Below are 23,409 nucleotides of genomic sequence, written 5' to 3'. Positions count from 1 at the left end.
GGTGATCTCCGTAAGAATGTCAGTAAAAGTGTACTGAAATAATGTTGATCTCAGTTTATTCACAAATTGATTTACTCAAGGATGAAATCTGGGACTGTTTGTAAAACACAAAGCGGGTATATACTGATATTTAATTTCATTTGTTAATTGTTGCCTGTCACTTTACATTGCTGTTTCAAAGCCTTTTCCCGCCATTAAGTTGACCCACAACCTGCACTTACTTATAATAATACTACAAATTAAAAAAAAATGGGTTTTTTTTACTAATGGAGAAAAAAGCCAACTAGTATATGTGTAGTTTTTTTAGCTAGACATAACATATTAAAAATGATGATAGGTTTTCCATAGACGAAGACGACCTCCAGGTGTTTCACCTGCGAGTCATGCTGGGGGCAGACAGGACGAGTCAGAGGGAAAGTCACGCCTGCAACAACTGCAAACAAAAGGAAGCAAAGCACAAATAAAAAGAGCCGGATCGGTAATTCAATGAAGTACTGCCTTTGTGAGTGAAAAAAACAATTGAATCTGCAGTCTGGACGCAGATTCATACCACAAAAAATAATTTGGTGCTGGTCACAAAATAGCCATATTTGCATGGGACAAATTCACCCAATAAATGTTAACTCATTTGCTCCCAAAAACGTATAAGTGCGGTCTATTTTAAATATTACCATGGTCCCAAAAATGTTGTTATTGGGGAGGGGGGGGGGGGTTATGCTAGAGAATACAGAAGGCTTTGACGCAGCATCTGACCTGAAGAGGTTGCTTAAAGTAATGGTAGTTAAAAAAAAGGCCAATAGGTGGCAGCAAAATGTAAGAGATCAACCAGGGCCATGTTGCAACAAGCTCTTTTTCCCAGCGTTTTCAACAGATTTGTGAATAATGATGAAACTTAGCTATATTCTAATGCTAATCGCTGCAAAAGGGAAACAGATACAAATGCACTTTTATTTCCCGATGACAGAAGAGACTCTAATCTATCGTTTGGTAGGTTATATGTTTTTATAGCAATAGAACACAATATTCTGTAGGCCTTGCAAAATCAGTCAAAATCTAGTAAAACAGCCGGGAGCGAAGGGGGTTGCTTCAGTGACAATGGCTGGGAGTAAATGAGTGAATATAGATGCGTAATTGTACGCAATGTTATTGTTATTTGCTGCAGTTTGGATGGTCAAGTTGCAAAACCGAATGAAGGTGTCAGAAAATTTTGCAGATTACTGCCATTAAAGATATATTGCAAAAAAAAAAAATTGTCATGCACTACTGTAAATAATTTTTTTTGTTATTGTCCACATTTTCAAAATGCGACCCCTTGATGACCCCCTTGAGAAAAAAATGAATGAATAAATCACATGGCGCTAAATGTGAATTTTTTTATGCTAAATGACGTTAAAGTCCTTCGAGACATTTTCTGTCACTTTTTAATGGCAGAATTTCATCTTCAATTACAAACTCGCCCATTGCTCCTTTAATTTGGAGAACATCATTTGGATTTTTGGGACCATCTGTTTCCTACGCTGGCACAACTCAAGCGCAACTCCAGATTTTCTTTTTGGGTTCGAGAATGCGCTCCTGCAAGTCATGTTAAGATCGCAACGGTGACGCTCCACAAAGTGGTTTCGACGGGTCAGCAAATGCAAGCGAGCGATTCGTCTCACTGCTGATAAGCACAATTGTGGTCAACAAGTGGATCGGAGAAACATGTTAGTGCGTAAAAAGTGCATTTTTGAACAAGAGCTGAATGTATGGCATTCTTTGTTTGCGTATGTTGCGCCACTTTGGTGTTTGCAAGCAAACAATATGACATTTTGGTCATGCTTGTCAGCAGCGCTTTGGTGGCTAATGCGGAAAAGCAATCAAACAAACCGACGCTGTCATGTGCCGCGGCCTCCATTCAAAGGAGGGTCACTCGGGCCGAGCCGTTTCGCAATAAGAGAGGCGCAGCAGTCCGGGATTCTTTTGTCTGACGAGCAGACGTGACGGAGGTCACAGGTAGGCTGCGCAAGTCTGCGCTTGCTCGTGCTTTTTTTTTCCTCTCTGTTTTATTGGGTGCGTCAGACTTCTTGCAAGACTTTGGAAAAATTAAGAAACGACTGAGGGAGGGGGGGGGGGGGGTTAAATAAGTGCAGTGTATAAACAAAGAATGAATACTGAACTTCCCAATAAATTAGTATATACATTTAATTAAATTCAAGTGAATACATTTTATTTAATGTCATTTAATTTAATTTAAGTAAATGGATGAAAACTATTAAAATACTTTTTTTTTTTTTTTAGTTTATTGTGATTTAATTTAAATTACGTAGAATAAGGAGTGAAAAAATATTTAATCCAAAAATATTTTGTAAATTAATTTAATTTATTTCATGTCAATGGATGGATGAAGAGGTGAAAAATACTTCCGCTACAAAATATATTGTGTATCAATTTAATGTAATTCATTGATGTCACTGGTTGGATGAACAGTGAAAATGATTCTGTTGTGTCAATTTTAACCATCAAATTTGCATATATGTAGTGGTTCACATAGCTGACGTGTTGAGTGCTTCTGGTGTGGGATCAGTTAAGTGCTGACAGGTCCACTCAATCACCCGGAGAACTTTATCGGCAGGGCATCAAATGAGGTCTCACTCCTGAGTTTAGTTCAACCGGTCATCAAAGACTGCTGCTCCCCCCGACACACACACACACACACATACACGCACGCACACTTTCGCCGATACCGACGCGACGCCGTCGTCTTCCCCACAACCATCTGATCTCGAACACGAGACAGGCAGTCAACCGCTGAGACACCATTGCCAACACTTCTGGTTGAACTGGTTCTCGGGGGAGAGGCTCATCCTGCCAACGCTAATGGCTGGCGAACACGCCTTTGACATTTGTTTTTTTCCAAAGCAAAATTCTACTACCACATGCAGGGACTGTTGAGTGGAACTACACTATGTGTGACAGGCATGAGTGAATGAGAAGTTTCTTGGTACACCAACAAAAAGTCAATGGCCAGCAAAAAGAATAATGAGAAGAAAAACTATTCAAATGAGTTTCATGTTCATATTTTTTAAATTCCGTTTGTACATCTTAATATGCACTCTAAAAACAGTTGGGTCAAAAATAACCCTTTTATGGGTCAAAAATGGACAGATCATCTACTTGGGTCAAAGATTGGGTCATATTGTATAAAACAACCCAGAATGTTGGGTTAGATCCTCCCCTTGGGTTAGTTTGACTAAATGTTCTGGATTGTTTAGCACAAAAATAGTCATTTTGTATATAACGACCCACAAAGTTAGGTCGGATCCTCAATATGACCTAACTTTGGGTCAAAATTAGTTTTTTTTTTGTTTATATCTATATTTATATATATATATATATATAAAACAAACCAAGAAGTTGGGTCAGATCTTCTACTTGGATCAATTTGACCCAACTTTAGGTATATATATATATTTTTTTTTTAAGTTAACTTCGGGTCAAAAATTGGGTCATTTTGGATAAAATAACCCAAAAAAATGGGTCAAATTGCACAATATAGTAGATTGGTAAAAAAATGTTTATCCATGATTGGGTTACTTTTGACCCAACTATTTTAAGAGTGTATATATAAAAATAAAAATAAAACAACATTTGTATTTGTTTGCTGATGACCATTAAACATAATGCGGGTCACAATGACCCGTGACAAAAAAAAAAGGTTTAAAATGGGTTAATTTGACCCCGGACGTAAAGGGAGCGTTTAAACAGGTGACTTTTACCCGCAACATCCTGGGTGGGTTAACATATGGGTCAGTTCGACCCACAATCTACGTAGGGTTAAAACACCCAAATTCGACTCAACAACAAAAGCTGATTAAAATGAGTTAATTTGGGTTAAAATGGGTTAGCTTGACCTGCAATGCAACAAAAGTGCTCAAATGGTAACTTTTCCTCGTAACATGTCCAATTTGAAGCGGGTCATTTTGACCTGCAACGTTACAAGAAGTTTAAAAAAAAATTTTTCACTTTACCCGCATCATAACCGTTTTAAATTACAGGTCAATTCGACACGCAATGTAAGCGGATTAAAACGGGTCAGGTTGACCCGCCATATATAACAAGAGGGTTAAAATGGTAACTTTTACTCGTGATATGACTTGTTTGACGTGGGTCATTTTGATCCGCAAAAAAAAACAAGACCGGGAAAGTTTTTAAAACAGATACTGTACATTTGACCAGCAAAGTAAGCAGATCAAAATGGGTCACTTTGACCCAAAATGTGACAGAGAATTCGGAGCAACTTTGCTGGCCCGTGCAAATAAGTCATTCTCCCTTGTGTCAAAGGTTGCCAGCTCCGCGTTGTAAAACTGGCGCCGCCGGTTGGGATGAAACCTTGTAAAAATGAAACGTACGACAGACATCAGATAATCAAACCAAACATCTCTAATCAAAAACAAAAACAAATGATTGGTTCTCAGCTGGGAAACTGTCACATGACACCTGAAAGAAGCTAAAAATGTCTTCCCGTTCCTCTCCCCCGACTTTTTATTTATAGAACGCCGTCCAAAACGTGACTGATCCATTCCAGTAAATCACTTTGAAAAGAAACATGCGAGTCACTGCCAAACGTCAGGCTTGAATCAAATTTATTTTCCTTGCTGATTTTTTTTCTTTTTTTGTCATCTTTACATCATTTCCAAAACCCCCAAAAAGTATATCATGCCCACTTGCTAATTTCTCTACTCGATAGAAAAACTAACCTGTTTATTATAAAACACATCATCATAAAAACCACACACCAGAAACGAACAAAAAAGTGGCAATTATTTACAAAAAAAAAAAAAAAAACAGCCCATTAAATTACAACATAAATTAGAAAATATTTACATCCGGGGACAAGCTTGTGTAGCTAAAATTCTGCATTGGGATTTAATGTCTAATTAGAAAAAAAAATATTTACAGTAAATCTGCATGCTCACAACACAACACAAGCACACGCAGGAGTTAACTCATCGTTAAGTTGCTTATTTTTTTCAAATACTAAAAGGATGAACACATTTGGTAACAAATACAACACGTTTTAAAGGGGACACGTTATGGAAAAGTGACTTTTTAATTGTATACAAACATTTGGGTGCCTTTCATCTTATCAAGTGTGGAAAAAAACACAACCAGGTACATTTTTGTTGTCGAGTAAATTACTCGACATGTTTTCTGAGAGCTCGCTCATTGGCGTAAAAACTGCCGGAAGCTTGGCTGGGTGAAGATCCTCCATTTTCAAGCTGCAACCAGATTGAGTGTGGACGATAAACTGTGTCTGTTTGCATGATGGGCAATCGAATTAAAATGTCTTTTTTTTTTTAACTTACTTTCATAATACCAAATACCTCTGTGTATTTTGCTAAAAGCAAATCACATGTTGCGAAGACACCTGGGAACTTTAAAACGTTTCAAAACGTTGAAACTAGGGTTGTCGGGCGATTAAAATTGTAATCGTAATTAATCGCATGACTTAATAGTTAACTAAATTGCAAATTTCATATATGTTCTAAATGTACAATAAAATGTACAATAATTTCTTTCCCCTAAGTTTTCATCCTCTTGTTAACATAAAAGTGGGGGGAACATTTTTGATTAATAGAAATATGGCTGCATCATTGAAATGGTAATTTCATAATAATTCATAAAATTGAGTTAAAATTTAAAAGATGTACTGTACTGTAAAAAAACGAGTGATAGGCCTATTGATTTGTGTTGAGGTCATTTTTCTGCCACTAGATGGCATAATTGCATTTGTAAGACGGTGATCTAATATTTAGCATGAAGTAACTTGTAAAATTCTGCACATTTTTTTTATTTTTTAAATACAACTTCACCTAATTCTCCACAAATATATGCATGATTATTAAATGTATTACTGCTCAAATTGAGACATTTCCTATTCTCGTCCAGTTTGTCTATTGTTTTTGACTGTAATTCCCCCAGAACAGTCTAACTAAAGGGGCGGTCTTTAATCGCGCATTTAAAAAAAAACGTGTGGCGTTAAAGGAACTTTAAATGAACTCAAAAATGAACGCACTCATTTTGACACCCCTCGTTGAAACAAACAAAATAAAAAAATATGTCTCCTTCAAGATAGCATCAGCGAGGCTTCTGTTGTGTGACCCATTCAGACAGCGCAAAACAACACTGGAGTCCTCCCCACCCAGTCATACAAACAAAACACCAGCAATAATAACAGGGGGGGGAAAAAAAACGACGGGCAATTGCATCTCTTTCTCATAAAAAAAAAAAAAAAAAGTTGTCCTTTCGCGAGTCCGTCGAGACACAGGAAATCAGAGGATTTGCCTCCAGACGCCACTGAGGAGGAGGAGGAGGAGGGAGGAGGAAGGGAAGCGATGGGAGCTCACAGCAACTCATCTTGAAATGATGTCCTCTTGACGGGGGGGGGGGATAAAAAAACCGCTCACACTCCTCGTCAGAGCGTCCGAGTTGCCTGGCAGGTTCTCGGAGAAGCTGCGTTCGCAATTGTTCACTCACACACTTCTCTATTTCCTAATCACGATTTGTGGATTTTTTTTATGGAGTGGACTATACAGCTCATGATGTCATTCACTGCCAGCCCAGTTCAAATGGATTTTTGACATCCATCGATATCCGTCAATGGCAGTGAAGGAGATAAAAAAAAAAGCACTACGTCGTGAATATAGCGTGATATCGAACGCAGCCACACATGGCAATACTAGATTGTAAGGGTTGTAGGGCGGCCAGGGGTCTCAGAGTTCACAGGGAAAATGGGCGGGGGGTTGGGGGGGGGCTGTCGTCTCATTTCCTGTGCTTGTCCAGTTTGTCGGCGGATTTGCCGCCGCCGCCGTCGGAGGCTCCCTGCGTGTCGGAGCCCAGGTACATCTTGTCCACTTGTTTGAGGGCCTCGTTCAGGTAGTTCTGCAGCGAGGTCATGGCGGCGCAGATGGCCGGCGAGCCGAAGCCGTGGCTGATGAGGCTGAAGTGGGTCAGGCAGCCCTGAATGCCCGGCTCCAGGATGGGCGCCGGGCGCGAGTTGCCCAGCGGCGAGCGGTCTTGGGTGAGCAGGTCGGTGAACTCCTTGCAGATTTGTCTGCGGGGAGTGAACAATTCATTTCGCATTTGTTTTTGTACATATTTTATGCGCCACAATTATTCAAGAAAGTGACTTTTTTTTTAAACTGGAAAAACTCCATTTGTTATATTAAATAAATAATAAAGTACAAAAAGTATGGGGTGGTGGTTTTTTTCCTTAATTTTTTTTTTTTTTTTAAACAAAAACATTCTATGAGGGTGCAATGTGGAAAAAAATCCAGAAAAACCAAAATATGAAATATATATATTTTTTTAAATCTGCGAGTTCACAAGTCCAGGGTTCCGAAACTGAAAGGTTCCGAACTGCGAAAATGCAGATGTCTACTGTCGTCTTAAGTTGTAATATCACCAATCACCACTAGGTGGCACACATGCTTTGTTGGACAATATTTTTTTTTTTTCTTTTTTTTCTTTTTTTTTTTCTTCTCCTTCCTTTTTTTTTATAGAGCTCAGTATTGTTCATTCGGAAATGTCATCATCATTGCTCTTTTTTTTTTTTTTTTTTTTTTTTTTAAATATATATATATATATATATATACACATATATACATACATATATACATATATACATACATACATACATACATTTTTTTTTTTTTTTTTTGTGTGTGTGGGTGAGTATGTGTGTGTGCGTGCGTGCGTGCGTGCGTACGTGTGTTTGTTAGCTCACCAGAAAACCTATTAGAAAAAAAAAAACTCATACCGTTCACCTAAATCGAACACCAGGAGACCCGAGGGGACCGAAGAAAACCAAGGAAGGTGAAATCCAGCACCGACCAGACACCCCCCACCAGAACTCCTCCCCAGCCCAAGAAACATCCAGACCCCAACAAATCCAAAAAACATAAAATCAGGGAGGCCTCAAGAGACCAACGGAGAGACCGAGAAAAGGAAGGAAGGACAGACGAAGCCGCGTGAGATCCGAGACACCAGCCTCCACCGATTCAATAACCTGAGGAGGAAACAGATTGTGTCTGAGTTTCGGTAGATGCTGGTGTGGTGGATCTGGCATGCATGAAAATCTCCACCAAAGAGGGGAGCCGTCGACCCCCGCCGGAACAGAGCAAGCGCAACACCTCAGGGCCCCCCAGGCCGCGGCAGCGCCAAAGGACGACCCCCGGGCCCCACCAGGGCCACCGGCCGGAGAGCAAACCCAGGAGCAGGAGCGCCCCCCGCCCCAACCCGGCCCGCGCCCCCGGCCCAACGCAGCAGGACGGGGCACTGCAGGCCCACCAGGCACCCCACCGGCCCCCAACCCCCGCCCCCCCCACAACCCCCCGCCCCCCATCCACCCCCGCCACCCACCCCAACCCAGCCCCAGCCGCCCCCATGCCCCCAATCCCCCAGACACCCCCCACCCCCAGCACCCCCCACCCCGCAACCCCCACCACCGCCCCCCCCCAACAAAGCCGCCCCCCCCCCGACCCCACCCCGACCAACCGGCAGCCCCCCAACCCCCGACCCCCAGCCCCCGGGGACCACCCGCACCCAGGCACCGGCGCCGAAGAGGGGCCGGGCAGCGGAGCGGAGAGGGCAGCCGCGCCCACCCCACCCCCCGCCGTGTGGAAGGACGGAACACCGGGGGCAGAAGGGGGAGATGGGGGCACCGGAGGGCGGCCGACACCCCCGAACCCCAGGCCCAGCGGGGGAAGGCCCCGGTCGTCACCCCAGCGTTCTTTGTGAAAATTAACCCCTGTTACTGAGTCCGCCAGCTTTGTTGGACAATATTAATGAATTATTATTCATATTAATTCATGGTAATATAAATGATATAAAAATGTCTGCAACAGTACTGCAATCTGTAACAACAGCTCAGACAAAAAAAGAAAATTGCAGCACTTCGTCTTGGAGCTCAAGAGGTCGGACTTTAAGGAAGTCGCAAATTCCATCAACAATTAGTGAAAGAGAATTTCTCTGCACAAAATATGACAACTCACTTGGCAGCAAGGAGCATATTCTTGCGAGAGTTAACCTCGTTGCGTTCCACGTGCGGCCTGCCCAGGTACTCGGCGATGGCCTTGGCGGGAAACTCCGTCTCGCACACGTAACCGAAGTCGCGGGCTAAATGAACAGCTTCACCTGAGGAGAAAAAGAAACGCGCGTGTGTGTGCCATGAGAAAGAACGCCTTGGACCGTTAGGTAAGAAGAAGAAATTCACGAGGGCGCCTATCAGTCATTCGCTCGCAGCGCTTTTTGTATTGAAGCTGTTAAGGTCAGCCGGGCCTCCTGGCGAGCGGGCGCGCGAGATAACAAGGCCGGATTCAACTGGCGAGGTCTGGAAATAACATCAGGCCTCCAGACATTCTCGCCGCGCAGTCATCAGACTTTTTTAATCAAAGTGACGCCAGCAGGAAGACAAGAGGCCAACAGTTTTCTCGCGAGCGCGATCGCTGCGGGGCTAAGATATAACTGGCAAACATTTACGACGGAGAGGTAAAAAAGGAGGCGTTTTGGAGGACTCGAGGGCCGAGCACGGAATGCTGAATGATAATGATGATAACGGTGTCAGCTGACCAGTCAAGACTCTCTGATGCCATATGAGTTGTTGGAGACAAACTGCAGAAAAAAATACTTGTGAACGTCGACTGTTAGCTTTGCTGAACCCTTTAGCATGGAACTGAACGGTCAGGTTTTAGGGACGTCAACTCGGCTACGTTTTTTTTTGAACGACATCCTTCTGGCTAATGGCGCCGGAGGCTGCAGTACGGTGGAGCGCCGTATTCTGTTGGCCCATTTAAGGCACCGGGTGGGCATTAGTGGTGGTGGTGCTCTCGAGTGGTTTAGATCCAATATGGCAGACAGAACTTTTTTTTATAATAGCCTTGGTTGGTCTGAGTCCCCGCTCTACCCAACGGTTGTATGGTGTTCCACAGGGTTCAATTGTGAGGCCCCTGCTATTTCCATTGTGTTTGCTGCCCCTGGATTCCATCTTAAGAAAACGTGGTATTTACTTCCACTGCTAAGCGGATGATCGTCACAGCTACGTCCCGTTGAGCAAAAAGGACTCTTTCTCAGTAAAGACACTTTTTGTCCTGTCTGGAGGAAATCAAGGCCTGGTTGACACTGAATTTTTTGAATTTCAATGAAAAGAAAGCAGAAGTTTTGGTGTTCGGTCCCAGTGGCCATTGTATATCCCACACTGCTGATTTGGGCGTGCCTCAGGGCGCCTAATGTAAAAGCCAACAGGCTTGAATTGTATAATTATATATTTCTGTATGAATACAGAAACTGACATGCATGTTTTTGAATACTGCAAATCGTCACTTTCTTAAAAGAATTGCTTAAGTAATTTTTTTTTTTTACTTAATCATCTCCTCATGATGCAAATGGTAAAAAAAAAATTATGTTTCCTAAAAAAAAATTGAAAAAAATGACGATTATTTTAAGAAGGCGTCGAAATATAAAGTTGGTATTGTTCAATTGCTACGAATGTCAACGACGGGTGACATTTGCAGCTTGACGTTCAGACGCTAACGCCGCACAAGATTGACGTTCCCACATTCTCACTTTATTGGAGCAACATTCCAGCCCGAGAGTAATTACAGCCAACGAGCGAGACGCAGCGGACGGAAAGTGACGCGTCTCACCTTCCACGAGTGAGGTAAGTAGAGTCACGTTGGCCGCCTTCCTTCTTCCCGCCGGCAAGTTGAGCCCAATTTTGTCCAGTTTTTCTCGCAACGAGCGACCGCCGTTTTTCGACTTGGCTCTGTGGACACACCCCGCATACGCACACACAAAAGCAACACAGTCAGTAACTGTCAACAGCACAGCAAGCTGACGTTTGGAGAAATGTTTTCACGGTGCATTGGGAAATGAACATGACATTTAATACTCTGCTTGAACGTCTTTGGACGGATTCCATCAACCCATCCGTCCATTTCTGAAAGTGCTCATCCTCATTATGGTCGCAGGTGAGCTGGAGTACATCCTGGACTTGTTGTCAGCCAATCACAGACAACCTATTCCCCCCTAAAGTAAAGCTTGTTTTTCGTCAAGGTACGTTCAAGGTCGCAAATGGTTCCAAATGTTCGCCAGATGTTCGCAAACAGTTTTAATGGTTGCAGATTTTCTTGACGACGAACCCTGAGGAAAAAAACATTCCCTATGTTCACAAACACTCGCAAGCCTTCGTTAACAGCCGACTGTTAACAATTGTCAATACAGGGTCGTTTTTTTTAGTGTTCTGCAGAAAACTACGTTGACCAACTTGACTTGGAAATGTAAAAATTAGGGGTGTCCAAATGAGTGCGTTAATTTTTAGTTAATTTAAAGATCCTTTAACGTCACTAATATTTTTAACGCACAATTAATGACCGCCCCTTATTTGGAAACCTTGTTCTGGGGGAATTCCAGTCGCTACAAAAGAGACAAGTCCATGTAAAAATTTTGCAGTAATACATTTACAGTTAATAATAATGCATATATTTGTGGAGACTGGGGTCAAGTTGTATTTTACAATTTTAAAAATGTACAGAATTTCGCAAGTTACTTCATGTTAAAGATTGTTTTTAAATGCACTGAGCTGTTACCAATGTCTTACAAATGCAATTATGCCATCTAGTGGCAGAAAAATGACCTCAACACAAATCAATATCACACTCATTTTTTTTAATAGTACAGCACATCTATATTTTATCTCAATTTTATGAATTATGAAATTACTGTACCAGTGGCTAAAATATGCAGCCATATTTATTTTAGTTTAACATTTTTCCATGTTTATGTTAACAAGAGTATGAAAACTTAAATGAAAAAATATTGTACAGAACAGATATAAAATTTGCGATTAATTGTGAGTTAACTATTGAAGTCATGCGATTAATTACAATAAAAAAAAATTAATCGCCTGACACCCCTAGTAAAAATTGACAGAGCAAGAGCAATTTTTCTGTTGGTTTGACTGAATTACACTATGTCTTTATTTATTTATAGGGGACCAAGTATTGAGCCCTGAGGTACACCAAACCAAATGTCATCCATCCATCCATTTTCTATAGGGCTTATTCTAAGTGGGTTTACAGGAGTCCATGCCATCTAAATTTTGGCAAGAAGCAGGGTACTCCCTGGACTTGTCATACTGAGAATTTAGTCTTCAATTAGGCTAGCATGAATGTTTTTGGAATGTGGGAAGAACCTAAAGCACCCGGAAAAAAACCCAAAACAAAACATGCAAGCATCGAGCTGTGAAGACAGACGTGCCTGGACTGGTTCCAAGCATTTAATTAAAAAAAAAAAAAAGAATACATACAGGACTGGAAATAACCTGTGGAACTTGCCGTCCCGTCCACGTGCTTACATATAAATGAGATGAACTCGCGCTTTTGTTAAGTGAAAAGGTCACGAGACAATTGAGTGGCAACATCGGCAATGAGGTGTCGTCTGCACACATAACGCAACTCCCCGCGACGCGCTTTCTGCATGAGTGGCGGTCCAGGTTCTCCCTGTGAGACGGGCAACATCTTTGGTGTGTGCGCAGCCCTCGCGCCCCTTCGCTAGCGAGCCCCCTCCTCGTGCTATATGACCTACTTAAACATGCTTGTGAATTGGTGCGCGTGTGTGTGTGTGTGTGTGTGTGTCAGCAATAACGCCGGGCACATGGGAAGCAGCAAACGTGCGCGACAAGCACAAAATCTCCTGTCAGGGGTGTCTGTGCACACACACACACACACACACACTTCCTACCCAGCTCATTGTGGTTCGTATCTGCGGTGAGGTATCCCTCTGAAGAAAATTCACTACAAACCACATATGCCTTGATATACAAGTTTATTTTGTGTTTAAATTGTGACCACGCTTGTAACTCTTGTATCTCAAGTCATGCTTTGACAGTGGATGGATTTCTGGGTTCGAATCTCGGATCGAGCCTTCATGTGTGGGCCTTCCATTTTCCATCTCAGACCACAAAAACTTGTCTGTCCATACAGTACGTTCCTTGTGATTGACTGTCCGCAGGGATTCAACTAAATGAGGACAAACGCTATGGAAAATGGATGAATCGATGGATGGCGTTCACTTTGGTGTGCCTCAGGGCTCTATACTTGGTCCACTAGCAAGTAGTGTTAATTAGAATTTTTAAAATTAGTCAAACACACGTGTTACTTTTTAACATAGTCAACCTCATCCCGTTTTTATTTCGTCCATTTTTAGTCGACTATAAATCTAGCATTTGAGTCCAAAAAAACATAATTTCATTCATCTAGTTTTAGTCACCAAACACTGTCAGCGTTTTAGTCTAGTTTTAGTCAGGACAATCATGTTACCCCTGTATCTTTTTTTGTCAGAAGATAATGTTGAACATTTCAGATCTAAAACTATAACAACTTGACACACAATTACAGAATATCAACAAGTGCTAGTCAGTTAGCCAGCGTTAGTTAGCGGTCGGATTAGCATGATTGTTGTGATGTTATAGCTGCTGGATTAATGTTACGTTACAACTATAATTGACTTTTTTTTAACCGTGCACTTGTTAGCTGCAGATGTGAAGGGGGTGTGCTAATGTGTGTCACAGTGACAGATTAGCAGAGACAAGATTTTACAAAAACATATCATTTTCGTCTCGTTTTTGTTTATGAACTAAAATGTCCATAGATTTGAGTCTAGTTGTTATTAAGTGAAGTACATTGTGGTCTCATCTTCACTTGCCGACAAAAATGCATACTGATTTAGTCCCAGTTATTGTTTATTAATAAGGGTTTTAGTCTAGTCTCGTTTTAGTCCGGTGAAAAATGTGTGTTGACGAATTTTTTGTTTTTGTTTTAGTTTTCGTTGACGACTTGACAGTCGATAAATTTCTGTGTTGGAATCTCGGATCGAGCCTTCAATGTTTGGACTTTCCATGTTCCTCTTAAACTACAAACACGTACAACTTGTTTGTCTATATGTCATCTGTGTTTAACTGTCTGCAGGGATAAACTAAATGAGGACAAGCGCTATGAGAAAATGGATAAATGGTTCACTTTGGTGTGCCTCAGGGCTCTATACTTGGTCCTCTAGCAAGTGTAATTCTGTCAAACCAAATATATGCAATTTGTTTTTGTATAACAACAAAAATTTAATGTAGACTTATTTCCGCTCTGACCTGCGTAAAACTCCTCCCAGCAGCGACGCGTTGAGGCACTCGGGCGGCGAGAGTCGCCTCTGGACCTCGGCCACCGTCACCTTGTACTTGGAGGTGGAGCTCAGCAGTGAGAGGCGACCCGGCACGGAGCAGAAGACCTCGGTGGGGTTGGACACCATGCCGAGCAGGGACTCCTTCTGGAAGGGGAGGCCCAGCGTGTTGCCTTTGGGGAGAGTCACGGGCCCTGAGAAGGGGAGGAGGTTGGATGTGAGCGAGAAACTGAAGATGAGTCAGTCGTAACATTTTGTTCTTCATCAAAGCCACGTTGATCATGCGCCGCAACGTGGATTGAGTAAGAAAGTGGCACAAAAAGTTATGAATCAGACTACTTTGTGATTTGGACTGGTTTATAACTAAATAAGGTCTCCCAAATTTAAGTGGGAATTCTCAAACCTCACAAAAAAAGGCAAATCTTGCATTAGCACATTCTACAAACGTGGCTTAAAAAATTATATATTTGACTATAAAAAAATTTAACTTTTTTTTAATCCATGAATTTTAGGAGCAAAAATTCAACCTTTTAAGTGCAAAGTTAGTTTGAGCTCACAGTCACAACATTCAAACGTGACCAACGAGTTGCTGTAAAAATGCTATTGCTAATACAGTATTTTTACATTTCTTAATACGTGGTCAATGACACCCCCCCCCTCCCCTTATTTTAATTTTTTTTTTTTTAAATTATTTTCAATTATAGGATATGATTTCTTAAATCAAATTGAAGAACAGAATACCTCCAATATGTTGAGACGAACCCCACTCCACTAAAATGGCTGACTATTTGTGGCAAATGGGACATTTCGCCATTAAAATATTTTCTTTGACAAATGTTTTAATGTTACTCTTGAACTTTGATATTTTAATCAAATGTACCATAATATCTGTATTTTTACTCAAATTTAGGAACAGATTAAAAAAATGTTTGCGTCTTTCTCCACTCCACCAACATGGCCGACAATATGCCAATTTTAATGCTCTATTTTAAATAGTTTCAACAGGAGACTTAAATTATTTGTAATTAATCAAATATTCAGATTCTTCCCTCACTCCAAAAACTTGGCACACAAATTACATTAACAAGGTTTATGGCACTTTTGTACATATTGTCATGAAGTGGTTAAAGTGGTAAATTAACTAAGAGGAACATATTCTACACTCTAAAAACAATTGGGGCAAAATTAACCCAATTATGGATAAAAAAAATGGACTGATCCACTTTATGGGTCAATTTCACCCAACTTTCTGGCTTGTTTTATACAAAATGACCAAGTAAATGATCTGACCAATATTTATGAGTTGTTTTACACCGAAAGACACAATTCTTGATTCAAGGTTGGGTCAAATCGACCCAAGTAGAGGATGGGTCCATTTTTGACCCATAGTTGGGTTATTTTGGGTAATTTTGAGTATACAAAAATTGGCTGACCAGACGTAAACCACTTGTGTCAAGGCTTCTACTTCAAAAGGATTTGTTCATAACCAAAACTGAACGATGATAGGTTCTTGCATATTTGTCACTATTTTCCCTTTTTTTTTTTTTATAATAATATTCAGACTAAATAGTCTTTTTTTAAATAACCTCAAATATGTTTGTGACTAACTAGGCTATAAATATAAACAATATTTGTGTAATTTTCTGTTATAATATACATTCTGTAATTCGCAATAGCTTTTGGGGGCCGACAGTATCGACAAAACACTCCACAAAAATGGCCAAAGAAGGGATTATGGTCATTTTGTTTGTGTTACATTACAAAGTTTGCTTCAATACGTCGGTCAGTGTCGGTTATCCTACTAAATGTAAATTCTACACAATTAGAAACTCTAAATCACCCCAATAAGAGATATAGATATCGAGCGCCAATTTAAAAGCCAGTAAGCCGTCGCCCACGAACGTGTACAGTACATAACAGGCAGCCAGTTTTCCGACTTAGCTATCCTTGAAGATCTACGAGGAAAAGTATAAGCACTGACAGTCACTGGACAAACAACCACCACAACACAGCACACTAACAAAGACAAGAAAAAGCCAGGCGACAATCCTCACCAGCAAGGATGCCGCCCTGATAACAAGTCCTCTGTACGCGATCGAGGCTCCTGGCCCCTCGCAGTCCTAAGACTGAGACAGAAATCACAAGAGTCACACATGTGCTGCCTGCCTGCCTGCTCGGGGGAAGCCTACTTTGCCCACAGCGTGCCCTTGAGCGTGGGAACGGGACGTGATGAGTCAGCAGAGCTTTCTGGCGAGAAAAGCAAAGGCCTTTTTTTTTTTTTTTTTTTTTTGCTTTAGATCTTTCAAAAGGTGTTTGAGATCCATATGTCATCTTAGCCCCTCTACAAAAGCCAATCATGAACATATGAAACATGAAAACAAATGCAACATGGAAATCTGGGATTATTCAGTCTGAAATATAAGTTAACCATAAGTTGACTAGTCTACTAACTAATTGAAAATCTTTTGGAGCTGACGATGTAATGAAAGTCGAGTCCAAGTCTATGAACTCGTTTGCTCCCAAACACGTATAAAAATGTTCTATTTTAAATATTTCCATGGTTCCAAAAACGTATTTATACGTTTTTATGTTTTTGTATGCTAGAGCATACAGAGGTCGCTTAAAGCAATGGTAGTTATTACAAAAAACGGCCAGCAGGTGGCAGCAGAGTATAAGAGACCAACCAGGCCCATGTTGCAACAAGCTCTTTTCCCCAGTGTTTTCAACAGTTTTGTGAATAATGATGAAAATTTGATACATTCTAATGCTGCAAAACGAAAACAGATACAAATATACTTTTTTTCCCCCCGATGAAAAAATACTCTAATCTTCTTTTTTTGGTAGGTTCCATGTCTTTATAGCAATCGAACTGAATATTCTGTGGACCTAGCAAAATCTGTCAAAATCCAGTAAAACAGCAGGGAGGGAAGGGGGTTGCTTCATTGAAAATGGCTGGGAGCGAATGAGTTATTCAGTGATGTCATTGATCTTTTTTCAACAGTCCGTAGCTCAAGTTTGAACAACTTTACAGGCCATAAAATTAAAGTGGAAGGAGAGTGCGTACATAATTATTTCCCCACAGCCGTGATTGTTTGCAAATATTGCAAATTTTCGGAAGAGGTTTGGCCCAAGTGCGACAAGCGCGGCTAGCAAAATTATTTTTGTCTTTAAGTGAAAATACCATTATGCGACAGCAACGAATAGTCGGGCAATTCATCAAAATATTTTAAGTTTGATGATGTGAAAATTGGCTTTCCCGCATTTGACAACAAAAAAATAACCCAAACTTAAAAATGTAAGTAGTGATTGACAAATGAAGCTTCATGAAGCACTTGTGATATGTTTTTACTCCTCTAGATGGCACTCCTGGTTTGAAGAAGAAAGTAATCAATTTCCATGGCATCTTTAAACTAAACAATCGCAAGTGCTTCATGAAGCTTCATTTTCCCGTCACGAGTGAAAAAGTCACTAGTGATGTCCTGATCAGCGTTTTGGGTTGCCGATTCCGATAAGATCATCCAATGTGCGATTGGCCAATACCGATTGCGATCATGTTTTTCAATTTAGATCTGCTCACTAAAGATTATTTGGATAATCAATTCATCTGTTTTATTATTATTATTCATTGATGAATCCGATTTTTTTTTTTTTTAAAGATTATTGATAAGGGAGGGCAGGCTTGTCCCGAGTTGGCTGCAGGCTGCGAATTACAAGCTGCAGTGATTTATTTATTTATTTTTGGTCAAAGAATGCTATTGATCGACATATTCCGATCACAAACTTTCACGATCGATCGGAACACCACTAGTAAAAAAAAAAAAAAAAAAAAACACAGCAAATGTTTTTTTTAATTTTTGCTTTACCCCGGAAACAAACAACAACAAAAACAAGGTTAGAAATATGATTTTTGTATGTGCTTGACATAAGGCGTGTGGCGAACGCAAGAAAAGAAATAGAAGCATAAAAGAACAGCAACAAACATTACGCAACTCATCCATCTTTCTCCCTGCACGTAAGTCTATGATTAGATGTGCTATTAGTCAACACGCAGTTTCTCTGACTCAAAGCCCGTTTAATGGACTCCTGATGACAAAACATTTAGGAATTAAGATCCTTAATCAAAACAGTTCGTGTCCCAACAAATTACTAAACTGTCCTTCACATGCGAGCCCGCTGCCGCGCCCCCCCCCCCCCCCCCCCCACACACACCCGACGAGCCCAAAGCGGGATCATCCCGTACGCCAAGGTCCCGCCGGGGCGCCGATCGACTCAAAAGACGAGCCACATACTTTCATTTTTTTACGCTTTCCTTTCACCCACTGGGCGTTTTTTTTTTTTTTTTCAAGCACCTTCCCCACAACGGGATCACATGGAGCTTAGCTAAGTGCATCTCGCAGGTACGGAGGATCATGGAGGATCATACAGGAATGTACTGTACATATTGTGGCCTACTCGGAATACGCGCGTCACACACAAACGAAAGCAGCAGTTGCTTGTCATTGCAAGTGATGGTGCGAATCTTCACGTATGACTCAACGGGAGTAGTGTGAAACGATTTTAAGTTGGAAACTCACCTTTTTTGATGACCGTCTGATCTGCCATGATTATACCATGGTCATCCAAGTGCTGATAAAAAAGAACAGAATTAGAAATAAAAACAAGAAGGTATGCTTTTTCTTTTTTTTTCTTTTTTGTAATAGCCTGCGGGCCGAGTCAGGCCTTATGCTTTATTTTTGGTAGGCTTAACAAAATGTGATCGTCCAAGTCAGCTGCTACGTAACATTTCCGCGCTAGCTAAATAAAGCAACAAAATATTACATCCGGATCATTTTATTTACGAGCGTGTCATTCAAAACAAAAGCAGTATTATCGCCCCAAAGGCAGAAGTTTTCATAAAGTCGTTGGATCACGTTCCAATTTGCAATTTATTCGCTTATTTGATAGGAACATCGCAATAACAGTAAACAAAGCCACGCAGCTGATTTGTTTGAAGTGTTTTAGTGCTGATTCTCAAAAAATGCATAGTTGAATATTTATGGCACCAATGATAGATAGTGCAACAAAATAAGCAATTTGCTGAGTTGTTTTTATTTCTATCTTTCTGTTGGGGGACAAACAATGAGTTCTGTAGGCCTAAACTCTTATTTCCTTGTTGTGAAATTTTCCCGCCAATTTTCACAACAGCCAAACTGAAAATAAAACTGGAAATATTTATTTGAATTGCCCAACTTAAAATAACTTTGGGGGGGGGGTTGAAATTTGGAGTTCACCCAAGAAGGTGAATAAAGTATAAGGATGCACACCCTTAAAATGGTATGGTCAAAAATAACACAATTTTAGTAAAAAAATAAATACATAAAAATAAAAATGGACAAACACTACTTTTTACAAAACAAGCAAGAAATTTGGGTCTGATTATGATGATCATTTAAATATATGGAGGGCCACACAATCTAGAATAGGCAAACAGGAAATGATTATACCCTGTGGAAAAACTTGACCTTTTGCCATCTTGCACCCTGGAAAATATAATAAACTCAATCAAATGTATTTTAACAATAATAATAAATTAAATCACACTTATTTTTTTGCTTATTTAACTTTAATTTCCAGGGTGCAAGGTGACGAAAAATCCCATTTTCCATGGCTATATATATATATATATATATATCAGGGGTGTCAAAACATATATGCAGACGGAGAAAAGGTAACCATTTTGTGTGAGACTTTTAAAAAGTACGTTCATGTTGAAAATGGAGTGGAAATAACTTAAAAGTGTTGTGTTGGTATTACAAAGATTTTGAGGCCCCTTGAATTGGAACAATAATCGCTCGCGGTGGTCGTGGCACGCACCTGCACGTCGTCCATGCCGTGGCCCTGCATGTCGTGCATGGCCATGCCCTCCCCGATCACCGACGCCTCGATGCCGTGGGCGTGCGGGGCCAGCAGCTCCGGCCGGCGGAAGCCTTCCCTCCTCAGGCCGGACGAGCCTCCTCCTCCTCCTCCTCCTCCTCCTCCTCCCCCGCCCCCCTCCAAGCCGAGGATCTGCCCGGCCAGGCTGCTCCTGCAGTGGGCCGCCAGCCCCTCCTGACCCTGGCGCCCCGGCCACGGCGAATGCTGCTGCTGCTGCTGCTGCTGCTGGTTGGACGCCGGCGACTGGTGCAGCGAGTTGATGCTGAAGGGGTCGCCCAGGTGCGAGTAAGGGTCGCCGGACTGCGGGTAGGCGATGGGCTGGTAGGGGGGCGGGAAGTAGGGCGGCTGGAAGTCCGAGCTGGCCGAGTGCGACAGGGAGGGAGGCGTGCTGTACAGGTGCTGGCTGACCGCCGGCAGGTGGGGCAGACGCGGGTTGCCATTGCTGCTGCCGTCGTGTCGATCCTGGAGAAAGGAGGATGGGTGGGGAAGGGGGGCAATTGGTCATTTGGGGATTTCACCATTCAAATGGTTTGGATTATCCAAAAAACGAAATGCAGTGTCCTATTTTGTTTTGTTTCCCTTTATCAACCAACACCAAAAAGTTAGCTTTTTTTTTTTTCCAAATATGAGCTGATCCCAAAAAGATGTCACGTGATTTTCTTCTTCTTTTACTCAAAATACACAGAGCAAACGTTTGAGGACACTGTTTTCAATATTCACAATATTTAATGTTTTTTTTTTGTTTGTTTGTTTGTTTTTTTACTTACTCTTTCAGCTGTCACTTGGTGTTTATAAAAGAATCATTATGGCAAAACCAGGAGGAATTTTTACCTAAATGGGTTTAAAGGGTTTGGTATAATTCTCTGTCTTTTGTTATTTATTTATTTATTTATCATTATTTTATTGATCCTTTTTCATCATACGTGCCTGGCCCAACAGCCATTTTATTTAAGTTCTACAACATGTATTTTAAATCACTAATGCAATATAAACCATATGTTTGGAGAAAAAAAACCATACAGTATAATCATTAAATGTATTATTTGCTTGCTTTATGTGCTGGACTGACTGACTTGAGTGGCTCGATAAATGGTTAAAAACGACTTTAATATGAAAAGTTAGTTTAGCCTACACTCTTAACTGCTGGGTCAAAATCAACCCAATTTGGGTCAAAGTTCGGACCGACCATGCCGAGTTGATTTGAACGGAACAACCCATTTTTGTTATCTCCCACCCCAAATAAGTTGTTTTGTATAAAACAACCCAAAGTTGTGTGACTTGGAAGTGACCCGATTTTTCACCCGGCAGTTTTAAGGGCGTATACCCTCAAATTTGACACTTTTACGATTGTTTTCGTTTTATTGAAATTCTGTGCGTCACCCGAATTATGCCCGACCGAACTCACCTCGCAATCATCCTCATACTTGACGTTGTCTGCTAATTTCCACAACATGGTGACCCCCGGGGGAAAAGTGTTGGTCACCCCCCGGAAAGACAACAACAACAATAATAGAATAAAAATAAAAACACGCACACAAAAGCGAAAAAAGGCTGCTTGGAGTTAATCCAGTTTGGTGGGGAAGATCCGGGAAAAAAAGTGGCCCGAGCACGATCCGCCCGCCCGCCAACCGGCGTCTGTTCCACCGTAAGCCGGTAAAAAAAAAAAAATGGAGAGAAAATGAAGATTTCTCTTGTGGTCTTGGCGGTGGCGAGTCGCGTCTGTTGAGCAACCCGAGCTCGGCTGCGCGTTTAATAGAAGAAACTTGACTCCCTCTGATGGACGAAAAGAGCGCAGACGCGCAGCAGGAACAGGAACAGGCACAGGCACAGGCACAGGCTGCCTTTACAGCTCGCCAAAAGTCTGCTCGGTCGTTCCGGGTGGGCGTTGCCCCAATGACTCGCGTCACCAGGAAAGAAAACTCGAGGGAGCGACGTTGATTGGCTGAAAAGGAGGGCCAATCGGAAAGCTGTGCGTCTGGACGTTGTCAAAGCAGAAGCAAGGCAGAAATACAGATGAATAACTTTTGTGTCTCTCTCTCCCTTTTGATTTGTTTTATTTCACATTTATTACAACAGGACAACTTTTAGAACTGCCATTTTTAACTTGTGTTGCACAATTGGAAATATTTTTCATGCACCATTTTATATTAAGGGTGTGTTTTTTTTTATTAAGGGTTTTACTGTATACGACAAATTGTTTTTCAATTTCATATTAGCCATAATTATCCGGAGCTTTTCGAGTTACTGTAGGCTACTCATTCAATATTGTCAAATGCGCATATGTGTGCAATTTATTGAATTCCTGCAAAAATCACACAAATCGTCAGTTTGAAAGGCTCAATTAAATAATGAGCGATCCTGGTGTTGTTAAATACTTTTCTCAGTGGTGGTTAAGAGCCTGCGATGCGCCCGGGGGGGGGGGGGGGGGGGGGGGCGAAGCATGCATGCACCAATCCCAAAGAAACTCCTTCTTGCATGAGCTCATTTGCATTTTTTTTTTTGGTGGAGCTCAGCAAGGTCCGACATGAGCACGCTTGAAGCACGATGTTGAGAGAAAATCCGATGTGGTCTTTACAGCGGACCCACGCATGCGCGCAACCGTGCATGCGAACAGCAAAAATGCTCCAGATTAACTTTGCTGATTCAAATATGTTTCGGTTTTTTTTTTACGTCAGATTGAACAGAGGAGCGATTTAAGAGGCAGTTAATCACTCTTGGCCTCACGCTTTCGTCCCCGTTGTGTGTGTGTGCGCGCGTGCGTGTGTGGCCTTTAACGACATTTTGAAACGCGGACGGTTCTGCGGATGTCAGGTGGAAACAAAATAGCCTACTCATAAAAATGTCACATTAATATATATATTTTTTTATCAGTCGGCCTATATGCATAATTTGTTGATTCAATTAGTGAGTATTAATCAAATCAAGTAATACAATGCAAAATCAGTTAAAGCTGAGCTATTATATGAAATTCACGTGGATACATTTTAAATTATATATATATATTTATATATATATATATATATATTTTTTTTTTTATTTATTATTATTATATATTTTTTAGGCTTTTTATGCGATCCTGACCGGTGCTGACTTTAATGGCTGTTGCACATTAAAATGAATTGCTTGAAATTAACGCAACCATTTCACAAGAGCATCGTTACTATATAGCGAAGTCATTGTATTTGATTAATTCATACTTATTTTAAACAACCCCGACAACTATATGCTACAACACACGCTCATAACCAGCTCCGTTGAGTTCAAATACGATTTTGAAATGAATAAGCCATT

The 23,409-nt window shown here is 41.1% G+C and overlaps 1 protein-coding gene across 2 annotated transcripts; it reads right to left on the bottom strand.

Moving 5' to 3' along the window:
• Nucleotides 1-4,605: 4,605 nt before the first annotated feature.
• On the bottom strand, nucleotides 4,606-21,964 carry tfap2c (transcription factor AP-2 gamma (activating enhancer binding protein 2 gamma)). Of its 2 annotated transcripts, XM_086087734.1 has the most exons (8): nucleotides 21,524-21,964; nucleotides 20,059-20,580; nucleotides 18,780-18,831; nucleotides 16,260-16,331; nucleotides 14,177-14,399; nucleotides 10,683-10,801; nucleotides 9,033-9,174; nucleotides 4,606-7,093 (listed from the first exon to the last, which is right to left on the bottom strand). In XM_086087734.1, exons 1-8 carry the CDS (start codon nucleotides 21,569-21,571, stop codon nucleotides 6,802-6,804), a joined length of 1,470 nt encoding a protein of 489 aa, XP_085943860.1. In that variant the 5' UTR covers nucleotides 21,572-21,964; the 3' UTR covers nucleotides 4,606-6,801. The 2 variants fall into 2 exon arrangements, with proteins under 2 accessions (XP_085943860.1, XP_085943861.1); XM_086087735.1 differs by lacking the exon at nucleotides 16,260-16,331.
• Nucleotides 21,965-23,409: the final 1,445 nt, after the last annotated feature.

Source organism: Leptonotus elevatus, chromosome 10 (genome assembly GCF_054856555.1).
Source record: "Leptonotus elevatus isolate MCC_2025b chromosome 10, RoL_Lele_1.0, whole genome shotgun sequence".
NCBI classification, from domain to species: domain Eukaryota; kingdom Metazoa; phylum Chordata; class Actinopteri; order Syngnathiformes; family Syngnathidae; genus Leptonotus; species Leptonotus elevatus.
Note: the sequence above shows the minus strand (reverse complement) of the source record. Positions and strands in the feature narration are given on the sequence as shown.

Bases quoted from the DNA above. Each gene is read 5' to 3' on its own strand.
- tfap2c (XM_086087734.1), bottom strand. From the start codon at position 21,571: ATGTTGTGGAAATTAGCAGACAACGTCAAGTATGAGGATGATTGCGAG. The intron at 20,581-21,523 runs GTGAGTTCGGTC...TCCTTTCTCCAG, and splicing joins AGTATGAGGATGATTGCGAG to GATCGACACGACGGCAGCAG. The intron at 10,802-14,176 runs GTCAGAGCGGAA...GTGTGTCCACAG, and splicing joins CTGGGAGGAGTTTTACGCAG to AGCCAAGTCGAAAAACGGCG.